The sequence below is a fragment of the Leptodactylus fuscus genome, chromosome 5 (genome assembly GCF_031893055.1).
Source record: "Leptodactylus fuscus isolate aLepFus1 chromosome 5, aLepFus1.hap2, whole genome shotgun sequence".
Lineage (NCBI taxonomy): Eukaryota > Metazoa > Chordata > Amphibia > Anura > Leptodactylidae > Leptodactylus > Leptodactylus fuscus.
The window spans coordinates 136,408,450-136,423,854 of record NC_134269.1 but is presented as its reverse complement, the minus strand read 5'-3'; the positions used below and the strand labels follow the sequence as shown (position 1 = coordinate 136,423,854).

The window sequence follows — 15,405 nt, the reverse complement described above, 5'->3', positions numbered from 1 at the left end:
TCTGGAGCACTGTCAGTCTTGTTCTGGATGTTAAACTCACACTTTAACAGTTTAAACGTCTGTTTATGTGGGATACAGTGACCTACATTTACAGTTAAGACTTAGAGTCTGAACATGCGCCAGTTATCACAGTGGCTGATGTATGTGTATCGTAAAGACTAGACTGCCTAAAGTTTTTATACCATCTTTAAATTGGCTTACTTTAAAAGGGGTTAACTAGTAGAGACGAGCGAGTACTGTTCGGATCAGCCGATCCGAACAGCACGCTCCATAGAAATGAATGGATGCACCTGGTACTTCCGCCGGCTGCTTAACCCCCCGTGTGCCGGCTACGTCCATTAATTTCTATGCGAGCGTGCTGTTCGGATCGGCTGATCCGAACAGTACTCGCTCATCTCTATTAACTAGGACAATTAGTTATATGGCCTATCTTTACAATTCCCATGGGAGCTATTGTCTGACGTAGGTCTTTTGACCAAAACATCATATTGGATTTCTTTTCTATCAAAAAATACCACATAAACCAAGACATATACAGGAGTAATGAATTTCATTTACTTATAAATTCATAGAAAAATCCACACCAAAAAATTGCATGCAGATTGTTTATTTTGGTACAAAACGAGCCACAGACTTCAAACATTGTAATGAATTAGATCTGCTACTCATGTGCGTGAGGTTTCTGTGTGTAGCCAGCATGCCTAGAATTCACCCTGTGAGAACGGGGGCGGCTTATAGGGGGGCGCAGAGGTAGCAATTGGAGCTTCAACTGCCTCTGTACAACATAGGAGAACGCCAGAATGGTAAGTGGCGGCCACGTTACATATTTTATGGATTTTATATAGGTTTGGTAAAATCCCATTCACAAACATTGCGCTAATGTCCCACAAGATAGGTGATAAATGTTTGATCATTGGGCGCCTACTGCTGGCACCCCATAAGCAGAACACCTGATATTTTAGTGGCCGCTGCACCCCCTTTCCCCTCAGTCCTTTGATAGGTGATAAATGTCCATGGCTGCTGCAGCAGGGCATTAGCTATAGGGCCACCAATGTATCATTACTGGCCGCACAGTTGTGCTATTCCCACACGGACACTAATACAACGTATTGCTGTTTCCCTTACAGCCCCATTATGAGCCATAGAGTGGAGGTCGTGTGTGCCACCGTCCGCTCATGTGACTCTCCAGTCGCTACACCCTCCGGTGCCCGCGGCCAGTCCCTCTCGGCGGCTCGGTCCAGTACTGCGCCATGTTTAGCGCATGTCTGCTCCTGTGCGCCAGCCTCACGCACACGCAGCGCTTCCGTATAGAAGACTATTACACCTCATTATTTATGTCTTTCTCCCTCCCGTCTCCGCCCCTCAGTTTTCCAACCGCGCCCCCGGATCCAGGCTTTGGAGTGAGGTCCCGGAAGGAAGCGGCTCTGTAGTGGCCGACGAGCTGGCCCGGCCCGGGGGACAGTGGAATGAGGCGGCCGGCATCGCGGCTGGTGCTGCTGTGCTTGGTCTGTGGCTTCTGCTCTCTGCTGTATGCCATTACCCATAGAGGGAGCAGGAGCACAGAGGCACAAGAGCCCGCGGCCGCCTCCTCCGCATTGTGGCGAGGGATTGGGAGAGATCAGCGGCACAGGTACGTACAGTGCGTGTCACATGACCGGCGTCAGCGGCCCCTGCGCTGCAGGAGTGCTCTCTTCTTGTGTGCCATCTTCTAATGTGATTGTTACTATGGTAACGTGAGCTAGCGCACTGTGCCAGGGAGAGTAACCTATACAGCAGAATTTACCATGCCAGGGAGAGTAACCTATACAGCAGCATGTACAGTGCCAGGGAGAGTAACCTATACAGCAGCATTTACCATGCCAGGGAGAGTAACCTATACAGCAGCATGTACAGTGCCAAGGAGATACCTATACAGCAGCATGTACAGTGCCAGGGAGAGTAACCTATACAGCAGCATTTACCATGCCAGGGAGAGTAACCTATACAGCAGCATGTACAGTGCCAGGGAGAGTAACCTATACAGCAGCATGTACAGTGCCAGGGAGAGTAACCTATACAGCAGGATGTACAGCGCCAGGGAGAGTAACCTATACAGCAGCATTTACCATGCCAGGGAGAGTAACCTATACAGCAGCATGTACAGTGCCAGGGAGAGTAACCTATACAGCAGCATGTACAGTGCCAAGGAGATACCTATACAGCAGCATGTACAGTGCCAGGGAGAGTAACCTGTGCATCAGCAGCATTTACCGTGCCAGGGAGAGTAACCTATACAGCAGCATGTACAGTGCCAGGGAGAGTAACCTATACAGCAGCATGTACAGTGCCAGGGAGAGTAATCTATACAGCAGCATGTACAGTGCCAGGGAGAGTAACCTATACAGCAGCATGTACAGCGCCAGGGAGAGTAACCTATACAGCAGCATTTACCATGCCAGGGAGAGTAACCTATACAGCAGCATGTACAGTGCCAGGGAGAGTAACCTATACAGCAGCATGTACAGTGCCAAGGAGATACCTATACAGCAGCATGTACAGTGCCAGGGAGAGTAACCTATACAGCAGCATGTACAGTGCCAGGGAGAGTAACCTATACAGCAGGATGTACAGCGCCAGGGAGAGTAACCTATACAGCAGCATGTACAGTGCCAAGGAGATACCTATACAGCAGCATGTACAGTGCCAGGGAGAGTAACCTATACAGCAGCATGTACAGTGCCAGGGAGAGTAACCTATACAGCAGGATGTACAGTGCCAGGGAGAGTAACCTATACAGCAGCATGTACAGTGCCAAGGAGATACCTATACAGCAGCATGTACAGTGCCAGGGAGAGTAACCTGTGCATCAGCAGCATTTACCGTGCCAGGGAGAGTAACCTATACAGCAGCATGTACAGTGCCAGGGAGAGTAACCTATACAGCAGCATGTACAGTGCCAGGGAGAGTAATCTATACAGCAGCATGTACAGTGCCAGGGAGAGTAACCTATACAGCAGCATGTACAGCGCCAGGGAGAGTAACCTATACAGCAGCATTTACCATGCCAGGGAGAGTAACCTATACAGCAGCATGTACAGTGCCAGGGAGAGTAACCTATACAGCAGCATGTACAGTGCCAAGGAGATACCTATACAGCAGCATGTACAGTGCCAGGGAGAGTAACCTATACAGCAGCATGTACAGTGCCAGGGAGAGTAACCTATACAGCAGGATGTACAGCGCCAGGGAGAGTAACCTATACAGCAGCATGTACAGTGCCAAGGAGATACCTATACAGCAGCATGTACAGTGCCAGGGAGAGTAACCTATACAGCAGCATGTACAGTGCCAGGGAGAGTAACCTATACAGCAGGATGTACAGCGCCAGGGAGAGTAACCTATACAGCAGCATGTACAGTGCCAAGGAGATACCTATACAGCAGCATGTACAGTGCCAGGGAGAGTAACCTGTGCATCAGCAGCATTTACCGTGCCAGGGAGAGTAACCTATACAGCAGCATGTACAGTGCCAGGGAGAGTAACCTATACAGCAGCATGTACAGTGCCAGGGAGAGTAACCTATACAGCAGCATGTACAGTGCCAGGGAGAGTAACCTATACAGCAGCATGTACAGTGCAGGGAGAGTAATCTATACAGCAGCATGTACAGTGCCAGGGAGAGTAACCTATACAGCAGCATGTACAGTGCCAGGGAGAGTAACCTATACAGCAGCATGTACAGTGCCAGGCAGAGTAATCTATACCGCAGCATGTACAGTGCCAGGGAGAGTAATCTATACAGCAGCATGTACAGTGCCAGGGAGAGTAATCTATACAGCAGCATGTACAGTGCCAGGGAGAGTAACCTATACAGCAGCATGTACAGTGCCAGGGAGAGTAACCTATACAGCAGCATGTACAGTGCCAGGCAGAGTAATCTATACCGCAGCATGTACAGTGCCAGGCAGAGTAATCTATACCGCAGCATGTACAGTGCCAGGGAGAGTAACCTATACAGCAGCATGTACAGTGCCAGGGAGAGTAACCTATACAGCAGCATGTACAGTGCCAGGGAGAGTAATCTATACAGCAGCATGTACAGTGCCAGGGAGAGTAACCTATACAGCAGCATTTACCATGCCAGGGAGAGTAACCTATACAGCAGCATGTACAGTGCCAGGGAGAGTAACCTATACAGCAGCATGTACAGTGCCAGGGAGAGTAATCTATACAGCAGCATGTACAGTGCCAGGGAGAGTAACCTATACAGCAGCATGTACAGTGCCAGGGAGAGTAACCTATACAGCAGCATGTACAGTGCCAGGGAGAGTAATCTATACAGCAGCATGTACAGTGCCAGGGAGAGTAACCTATACAGCAGCATGTACAGTGCCAGGGAGAGTAACCTATACAGCAGCATGTACAGTGCCAGGGAGAGTAACCTATACAGCAGCATGTACAGTGCCAGGGAGAGTAACCTATACAGCAGCATGTACAGTGCCAGGGAGAGTTACCTATACAGCAGCATGTACAGTGCAGGGAGAGTAACCTATACAGCAGCATGTACAGTGCAGGGAGAGTAATCTATACAGCAGCATGTACAGTGCCAGGGAGAGTAACCTATACAGCAGCATGTACAGTGCCAGGGAGAGTAACCTATACAGCAGCATGTACAGTGCCAGGGAGAGTAACCTATACAGCAGCATGTACAGTGCCAGGGAGAGTAACCTATACAGCAGGATGTACAGTGCCAGGGAGAGTAACCTATACAGCAGCATGTACAGTGCCAGGGAGAGTAACCTATACAGCAGCATGTACAGTGCCAGGGAGAGTTACCTATACAGCAGCATGTACAGTGCAGGGAGAGTAACCTATACAGCAGCATGTACAGTGCAGGGAGAGTAACCTATACAGCAGCATGTACAGTGCCAGGGAGAGTAACCTATACAGCAGCATGTACAGTGCCAGGGAGAGTAACCTATACAGCAGCATGTACAGTGCCAGGGAGAGTAACCTATACAGCAGCATGTACAGTGCCAGGGAGAGTAATCTATACAGCAGCATGTACAGTGCCAGGGAGAGTAACCTATACAGCAGCATGTACTGTACCAGGGAGAGTAACCTATACAGCAGCATGTACAGTGCCAGGGAGAGTAACCTATACAGCAGCATGTACAGTGCCAGGGAGAGTAATCTATACAGCAGCATGTACAGTGCCAGGGAGAGTAACCTATACAGCAGCATGTACAGTGCCAGGGAGAGTAACCTATACAGCAGCATGTACTGTACCAGGGAGAGTAACCTATACAGCAGCATGTACAGTGCCAGGCAGAGTAATCTATACAGCAGCATGTACAGTGCCAGGGAGAGTAACCTATACAGCAGCATGTACAGTGCCAGGGAGAGTAATCTATACAGCAGCATGTACAGTGCCAGGGAGAGTAACCTATACAGCAGCATGTACAGTGCCAGGGAGAGTAATCTATACAGCAGCATGTACAGTGCCAGGGAGAGTAACCTATACAGCAGCATGTACAGTGCCAGGGAGAGTAACCTATACAGCAGCATGTACTGTGCCAGGGAGAGTAATCTATACAGCAGCATGTACAGTGCCAGGGAGAGTAATCTATACAGCAGCATGTACAGTGCCAGGGAGAGTAACCTATACAGCAGCATGTACAGTGCCAGGGAGAGTAACCTATACAGCAGCATGTACAGTGCCAGGGAGAGTAATCTATACAGCAGCATGTACAGTGCCAGGCAGAGTAACCTATACAGCAGCATGTACAGTGCCAGGGAGAGTAACCTATACAGCAGCATGTACAGTGCCAGGGAGAGTAACCTATACAGCAGCATGTACTGTGCCAGGGAGAGTAACCTATACAGCAGCATGTACAGTGCCAGGCAGAGTAATCTATACAGCAGCATGTACAGTGCCAGGGAGAGTAACCTATACAGCAGCATGTACAGTGCCAGGGAGAGTAATCTATACAGCAGCATGTACAGTGCCAGGGAGAGTAACCTATACAGCAGCATGTACAGTGCCAGGGAGAGTAATCTATACAGCAGCATGTACAGTGCCAGGGAGAGTAATCTATACAGCAGCATGTACAGTGCCAGGGAGAGTAATCTATACAGCAGGATGTACAGTGCCAGGGAGAGTAATCTATACAGCAGCATGTACAGTGCCAGGGAGAGTAACCTATACAGCAGCATGTACTGTGCCAGGGAGAGTAACCTATACAGCAGCATGTACAGTGCCAGGGAGAGTAATCTATACAGCAGCATGTACAGTGCCAGGGAGAGTAATCTATACAGCAGCATGTACAGTGCCAGGGCGAGTAATCTATACAGCAGCATGTACAGTGCCAGGGAGAGTAACCTATACAGCAGCACGTACAGTGCCAGGGAGAGTAACCTATACAGCAGCATGTACAGTGCCAGGGAGAGTAACCTATACAGCAGCATGTACAGTGCCAGGGAGAGTTACCTGTGCATCAGCAGCATTTACAGTGCCATGGAGAGTAATCTATACAGCAGCATGTACAGTGCCAGGGGGAGTAATCTATACAGCAGCATGTACAGTGCCAGGGAGAGTAACCTATACAGCAGCACGTACAGTGCCAGGGAGAGTAACCTATACAGCAGCATGTACAGTGCCAGGGAGAGTAACCTATACAGCAGCATGTACAGTGCCAGGGAGAGTAACCTATACAGCAGCATGTACAGTGCCAGGGAGAGTAACCTATACAGCAGCATGTACAGTGCCAGGGAGAGTAACCTATACAGCAGCATGTACAGTGCCAGGGAGAGTAACCTATACAGCAGCATGTACAGTGCCAGGGAGAGTAATCTATACAGCAGCATGTACAGTGCCAGGGAGAGTAACCTATACAGCAGCATGTACAGTGCCAGGGAGAGTAATCTATACAGCAGCATGTACAGTGCAGGGAGAGTAACCTATACAGCAGCATGTACAGTGCCAGGGAGAGTAATCTATACAGCAGCATGTACAGTGCCAGGGAGAGTAATCTATACAGCAGCATGTACAGTGCCAGGGAGAGTAATCTATACAGCAGCATGTACAGTGCCAGGGAGAGTAATCTATACAGCAGCATGTACAGTGCCAGGGAGAGTAACCTATACAGCAGCATGTACAGTGCCAGGGAGAGTAACCTATTCAGCAGCATGTACAGTGCCAGGGAGAGTTACCTATACAGCAGCATGTACAGTGCCAGGGAGAGTAACCTATACAGCAGCATGTACAGTGCCAGGGAGAGTAACCTATACAGCAGCATGTACTGTGCCAGGGAGAGTAATCTATACAGCAGCATGTACAGTGCCAGGGAGAGTAACCTATACAGCAGCACGTACAGTGCCAGGGAAAGAGAGTTACCTACACAGCAGGATGTACAGTGCCAGGGGGAGTTACCTATACAGTAGCATGTACAGTGCCAGGGAGAGTAACCTATACATCAGCATTTACCGTGCCAGGGAGAGTTACCTATACATCAGCATTTACCGTGCCAGGGAGAGTTACCTATACATCAGCATTTACCGTGCCAGGGGGAGTAACCTATACAGCAGCATGTACAGTGCCAGGGAGAGTAACCTATACAGCAGCATGTACAGTGCCAGGGAGAGTAACCTATACAGCAGCATGTACAGTGCAGGGAGAGTAACCTATACAGCAGGATGTACAGTGCCAGGGAGAGTAACCTATACAGCAGCATGTACAGTGCCAGGGAGAGTAACCTATACAGCAGCATGTACAGTGCCAGGGAGAGTAACCTATACAGCAGGATGTACAGTGCCAGGGAGAGTTACCTATACATCAGCATTTACCGTGCCAGGGGGAGTAATCTATACAGCAGCATGTACAGTGCCAGGGAGAGTAATCTATACAGCAGCATGTACAGTGCCAGGGAGAGTAACCTATACAGCAGCATGTACAGTGCCAGGGAGAGTAATCTATACAGCAGCATGTACAGTGCCAGGGAGAGTAACCTATACAGCAGGATGTACAGCGCCAGGGAGAGTGATCTATACCACAGCATTTACCATGCCAGGGAGAGTTACCTATACAGCAGCATGTACAGTGCCAGGGAGAGTAACCTATACAGTAGCATGTACAGTGCCAGGGAGAGTGATCTATACCACAGCATTTACCATGCCAGGGAGAGTTACCTATACAGCAGCATGTACAGTGCCAGGGAGAGTAACCTATACAGTAGCATGTACAGTGCCAGGGAGAGTGATCTATACCACAGCATTTACCATGCCAGGGAGAGTTACCTATACAGCAGCACGTACTGTGCCAGGGAGAGTAACCTATACAGTAGCATGTACAGTGCCAGGGAGAGTTACCTATACATCAGCATTTACCGTGCCAGGGGGAGTAATCTATACAGCAGGATGTACTATGCCAGGGAGAGTAACCTATACAGCAGCACGTACAGTGCAGGGAGAGTGATCTATACAGCAGCATTTACCATGTCAGCAGAGTCACATGTACAGCAGCACGTACTATGCCAGGTAGAGTAATCTATACAGCAGGATGTATTGTGCCAGGGAGAGTGATCTATACCACAGCATTTACCATGCCAGGAAGAGTAATCTATACAGCAGCACGTACTATGCCAGGGAGAGTAATCTATGCAGCAATATTTACAGTGACACAGAGAGTAACCTATACAGCAGCATTTACCATGCCAGGGGGAGTTACCTGTGCAGCAACATGTACCATCCCAGGGAGAGTAACCCATGCTGTGCCAGGGAGAGTAGCCTATGTAGCAGCATTTACCGTGCCAGGAAAAGTAACCTGTGCAGCAGCATGTACCATGCCATGGAGAGTAACCCATATAGTAGTGTTTACTGTGCCATGGAGAGTAACCTGTGCAACAGAATTTACCATTCCAGAGAGAGTAACCCATATAGTAGCGTTTAGGGTCCATTTACACGGAGGAAAATGGTGAGGAATTTTCCACGCTGAAAAAAAAGCCTCCCATTGATTTCAGTGGGTTCTGCTAGCTTCCCCCCCCCCCATAAATAGCACGACCTATGTTTGTGGGCTTTAACTATTATTGCACCTCTGCTCCTTTGGCTGGACTTGCACGTGCAGATTTTGATGCAGAAGAAACATGCCAGTTCTTATATACTTTTCCTTCTGTTGGGTTCACTCTAGTGTTTAGCTCAGGTGGTATGCACATGAACGTGTGCATGTCGATGTTCGTGATTGAATGCCACAGGTGGCACATGGATCTCATCCCTGTGCCGCCCATGATTCATTCATTGCGGCCAGTGAGCACAGTTTGCAAAACGAACAGGAATAGGACTTGTCTTGAGTTTTGCTCACAACTCAAGGCCCCATACAACGGACCGTCATGTGTATGGGGCCCTAGAAATAAATGGGTCAGTGTGCTTGCCCCTAAAACATGTGTACTGGCTGTGTACACGGTCCTGTGAATGAAGCCTTAAAGGGATTCTACCACTAAATATGTATTTTTTTTGTGCTTTAGACGTCAGAATAGCCTTTAGAAAGGCTATTCGTCTCTTACCTTTAGACGTGGTCTCCATGCTGCCGTTCCTTAGAAATACCGTTTTTTTACCGGTATGCAAATGAGTTATCTCGCAGCGATGGGGGCGTCTCCACTGCTGCCAGAGGACTTTCTCCAGCGACGCCTCCATCTTCAGCTGCATCCTCCCCTTCTCTCGTCGTCTTCCGTCTGGGTCAACTCCGACGCCTGCGCAGTCGGCTCTACTAGTGTCTCACTGGCAGAGCTGACTGCGCAGGTGTCGGAGCTGACCCAGACGGAAGGGGAGGATGTAGCTGAAGATGGAGGCGTCGCTGAAGAGAGTTCTCTGGCAGCAGTGGGGATGCTCCCATCGCCACGAGAGAACTCATTTGCATACCGGTAAAAAAATTGTATTTCTAAGGAACGGCGGTGCGGAGACCACGTCTAAAGGTAAGAGACGAATAGCCTTTCTAAAGGCTATTCCGACGTCTAAAGCACAAAAAATACATGTTTAGTGGTAGAATCCCTTTAAATATTGCCTCTAAAACTTTGTGTTTCCTGCGTTTGTTCTTAAGCTTGCAAGTCCACCAGTAGTCTGAAGGCAAATTAATTCCCCCCCCCCTTTTTTGCACTTGCAGGCTGATATGCTTATCCATTGCTTTATCAGCTTGTGGCCACAAAAGTATGTTTCCGCTTATATTAAAGGCCCCTAGATGGCGCTAGCATTGGTTTGCAAGTCATCTTGGACTTGGCAGACCTCTGTGACCCTATACTACCTCTATTCTATATGTGAGAGTACAGGTATGTCCTCACAATTCATGCATGAAGGATACAGCTGGCATGTATAGTGTAATGGAAACCCATACACTCTTTTTTTTTTTTTTTTTTTTAACTTTAAAATTCAAAAATAAAGATCTGTTGTACTGGCAATGTTGACCATTTGTAAACCATTCAGGGATAGCATGTAAAAGTCATTTTTGACAACCAGAATAAAGAATCTATTTAGCAATTTGTATTCAACATATATGACAAGAAAATACAAGTATACTTGCTCTTGGTAAAAAAAAAAGTGTACGGCTGATTTCACACTAACCAAGTTTTGGATGAGAGACTCTGTGTATGAGCTGAATTCTCAGGTCATATGAGAATGTGAACTTTGTGACTATGAGGCAGGGATAGCTGTACAGGCAGGGATAACCTTTATTTAGGTAGGAATGTTATTAAAAATAACTTTTTGGGGCTCTATCGGGTGTGTAATTGTGATTTTTGTGACATAAACTTTTTCCCATAGGTATGCATTGGCCAGCGCTGATTGGTCGAATTCCGTACTCTGGCCAATCAGCGCTGGCTCTGCTGGAGGAGGCGGAGTCTAAGATTGCTCCACACCAGTCTCCATTCAGGTCCGACCTTAGACTCCGCCTCCTCCGGCAGAGCCAGCGCTGATTGGCCGAAGGCTGGCCAATGCATTCCTATTGGTAGCAGTGCTGAGCCAGTTCTGCTCAACTACACCGTGTGCCGGTCAGCTCATCTGATATAGCAGAGCCGAGTGTGCACACTCGGTCTGCTACATCAGATGTAGCAGAGCCAAGTGTGACGGTCAGCCCATCTGATATAGCAGAGCCGAGTGTGCACACTCGGCTCTACTACATCTGATGTAGCAGAGCCGAGTGTGCACACTCGGCTCTGCTATATCAGATGGGCTGACCGGCACACGGTGTAGTTGAGCAGAACTGACTCAGCACTACTACCAATAGGAATGCATTGGCCAGCCTTCGGCCAATCAGCGCTGGCTCTGCCGGAGGAGGCGGAGTCTAAGGTCGGACCTGAATGGAGACTGGTGTGGAGCGATCTTAGACTCCGCCTCCTCCAGCAGAGCCAGCGCTGATTGGTCGAATTCCGTACTCTGGCCAATCAGCACTGGCCAATACATTCCTATGGATTCCTATATCCACACTCGGCTCTGCTACATTACACACTCGGCTCTGCTATATCAGATGGGATGACCGAGTGTGCACACTCGGCTCTGCTATATCAGATGGGCTGACCGGCACACGGTGTAGTTGAGCAGAACTGGCTCAGCACTGCTACCAATAGGAATGCATTGGCCAGCCTTCGGCCAATCAGCGCTTGCTCTGCCGGAGGAGGCGGAGTCTAAGGTCGGACCTGAATGGAGACTGGTGTGGAGCGATCTTAGACTCCGCCTCCTCCAGCAGAGCCAGCACTGATTGGTCGAATTCCGTACTCTGGCCAATCAGCGCTGGCCAATGCATTCCTATGGGGAAAAGTTAGCTTGCGAAAATCGCAAGCTGACAGGGATTTCCATGAAATAAAGTGACTTTTATGCCCCCAGACATGCTTCCCCTGCTGTCCCAGTGTCAATCCAGGGTGTTGGTATCATTTCCTGGGGTGTCATAGTGGACTTGGTGACCCTCCAGACACGGATTTGGGTTTCCCCCTTAACGAGTATCTGTTCCCCATAGACTATAATGGGGTTCGAAACCCGTTCGAACACTCGAACAGTGAGCGGCTGTTCGAATTGAATTTCGAACCTCGAACATTTTAGTGTTCGCTCATCTCTAATTTTTACCTTAAAGGGGTATTCCAGCATAGACAAAAAACTTGAAGGAAGGCTATACAGTGTTATTAGCAGCCGCATCAGTCTATGTAGGTGACAGACTACAGTTCCTATATTCCAGGGCTGACTTCTATTCCATACTAAGCTGTTCTGCTCCTTCTGAATTCCCCTAGCCGAAGAACAAATCTCTACCTACTTATGCATTTCATTTATTGTGCTCCCTCTTGGGACTTTTTGTGCCGGAACTGAGCATGCATGACCAACAAGCTGAAGTTGGGCTACAAATCATAACCCTAAGCAGTGGACAATAAACATCAATCTATGCCAGAAAGTGGTGATTGATCATGTGGGAATCTAAATTCAACTTCACTATTATGTGCAAATAAATAGAGAATTAAGTAAAGATGACCTTTCACCATTTCCTCCAATTCTTTGTATCCCTGACTCTGGCACAGTTAGGGGGCATTCACATAGAGTAATGCGGTGCTGATTCTGGCACGATAACTCGCGTAAGAATCAGCGCTGCAAAACAGAATCCCATTGAGTTCAATGGGTTCCATTTAACGGGCGTAACCCATTGAAATCAATGGGAGGCTTTTTAACCCATTGATTTTAATGTGTTACACGCGTTAAATAGAACCCATTAATAATAATAAATTTTATTTATATAGCGCCAACATATTCTGCAGCGCTGTACAATTTGTAGGGTTCAAATACAGACAGAAAGATGCATTACAAAGAAAGTCATTTCACACAATGGGACTGAGGGCCCTGCTCGCAAGAGCTTACAATCTACGAGGTAGAGGGGATGACACGAGGTAGCAAGGGCGGCATTGCTTATACAATGGTCAGACAATTTTGCAATAGAGGTTACTGTCATTACACAAACTTAAAACTTTGAGCCATCACTAGTGGTGTCCTTTAACATGTGGATGGAGCTTGGACCTATAAAGTTAGCCTGAGATGGCATCATATCATGTGGGGAAATGTGGGAGTGGGGACAGAGGAGGGTTAAATTTTGGGGATTCTAATTTTAGTACGAAAGGGTTTAGGTTAGAAATTGTGATAGGCCTGTCTGAAAAGATGTGTCTTTAGTTTGCGTTTGAAACTGTAGAAATTGGGAGTTAATCTGATTGTCCGGGGTAGAGCATTCCAGAGAAGTGGTGCAACTCGAGAGAAGTCTTGTATACGAGCGTCGGAGGTTCTGATAATAGAGGATGTAAGTGTTAGGTCATTGAGTGAGCGGAGAGCACGGGTTGGGCAGTAAACAGAGAGACATTGTCGTTGAGGCTGACTGAGCGGAGCATAATGAGAAGTTGATGGCCAACAGTGTCAAAAGCTGCATAGAGGTCCAGAAGAATAAGAAGAGAGAAGTCACCATTGGATTTAGCCATTAGGAGATCATTGGAAACTTTTGTGAGAGCCGTTTCAGTAGAGTGCAGAGCGCGGAAACCAGATTGTAAGGGGTCAAGCAGAGAGTTAACAGAGAGATAGCGGATTAAATGAGAATAGACCAGGCGTTCCAAGAGTTTAGAGATGAAGGGGAGGTTAAGAGACGGGTCGATAGTTAGCAGCACAGGATGGGTCCAGGGAGGGTTTTTTCAATAGTGTAGTTATAATAGCATGCTTGAAGGAGTATGGGAAGATTTCAGAAGAGAGAGAGAGGTTAAATATTTTAGTAAGGTAAGTAGTGACAGCAGGCGACAGAGATTGGAGAAGGTGTGAGGGGAAGGGGTCGCTACTGCAGGTTGTAGGGCGAGATGAGGAAAGTAGCTAGGAGACTTCCTCTTCTGTAACGGGTTCAAAAGATGAGAATGGACAGTTTGAAGTGTGGTTGGTGAGGGGATCAGTACTATGGTAGGTGTGGGAATCAATGCCACCTGGGGCTTGGGCAGTTATTTCCTGACGGATCTTATCAATTTTATCATGGAAATAAGTGGCCAGGTCATCGGCACTAAGGTCTGTGAATGGCGTCTGCACCTTGGGTGTGAGTAAGGAGTGAAAAGTTTCAAAAAGCCTTTTAGAGTTGCTGGAGAGAGAAGAGATGAGGGCGGTGAAATAGTCTTGTTTGGCGAGGTAAAGGGCAGAACTACAGTCCTATGAAAAAGTTTGGGCACCCCTATTAATCTTAATCATTTTTTGTTCTAAATATTTTGGTGTTTGCAACAGCCATTTCAGTTTGATATATCTAATAACTGATGGACACAGTAATATTTCAGGATTGAAATGAGGTTTATTGTACTAACAGAAAATGTGCAATATGCATTAAACCAAAATTTGACCGATGCAAAAGTATGGGCACCCTTATCATTTTATTGATTTGAATTCCCCTAACTACTTTTTACTGACTTACTGAAGCACAAAATTGGTTTTGTAACCTCAGTGAGCTTTGAACTTCATAGCCAGATGTATCCAATCATAAGAAAAGGTATTTAAGGTGGCCAATTGCAAGTTGATCTCCTATTTGAATCTCCTCTGAAGAGTGGCATCATGGGCTACTCAAAACAACTCTCAAATGATCTGAAAACAAAGATTGTTCAACATAGTTGTTCAGGGGAAGGATACAAAACGTTGTCTCAGAGATTTAACCTGTCAGTTTCCACTGTGAGGAACATAGTAAGGAAATGGAAGAGCACAGGGACAGTTCTTGTTAAGCCCAGAAGTGGCAGGCCAAGAAAAATATCAGAAAGACAGAGAAGAAGAATGGTGAGAACAGTCAAGGACAATCCACAGACCACCTCCAAAGAGCTGCAGCATCATCTTGCTGCAGATGGTGTCACTGTGCATCGGTCAACTATACAGCGCACTTTGCACAAATAGAAGCTGTATGGGAGAGTGATGAGAAAGAAGCCGTTTCTGCACGTACGCCACAAATAGAGTTGCCTGAGGTATGAAAAAGCACATTTGGACAAGGCAGCTTCATTTTGGAAACAAAAATTGAGTTGTTTGGTTATAAAAAAAGGCGTTATGCATGGCGTCCAAAAAGAAACAGCATTCCAAGAAAAACACATGCTACCCACTGTAAAATTTGGTGGAGGTTCCATCATGCTTTGGGCCTGTGTGGCCAATGCCGGCATCGGGAATCTTGTTAAAGTTGAGAGTCGCATGGATTCCACTCAGTATCAGCAGATTCTTGAGAATAATGTTCAAGAATCAGTGACGAAGTTGAAGTTACGCCGGGGATGGATATTTCAGCAAGACAATGATCCAAAACACCGCTCCAAATCCTCAGGCATTCATGCAGAGGAACAATTACAATGTTCTGGAATGGCCATCCCAGTCCCCAGACCTGAATATCATTGAACATCTGTAGGATGATTTGAAGCGGGCTGTCCA

At 47.4% G+C, this 15,405-nt stretch overlaps 1 protein-coding gene across 3 annotated transcripts in view; it reads left to right on the top strand.

The window, feature by feature from the left end:
- Window positions 1–1,412: 1,412 nt before the first annotated feature.
- GXYLT1 (glucoside xylosyltransferase 1) overlaps window positions 1,413–15,405 on the top strand; it is a 52,084-nt gene continuing 38,091 nt past the window's right edge. For all 3 annotated transcript variants that reach the window (XM_075274297.1, XM_075274298.1, XM_075274296.1), the window contains exon 1: window positions 1,413–1,630. In XM_075274297.1, coding sequence (XP_075130398.1) covers window positions 1,467–1,630 — 164 coding nt within the window. In that variant the 5' untranslated portion in view covers window positions 1,413–1,466. The remainder of the gene's footprint in view (window positions 1,631–15,405) is intronic.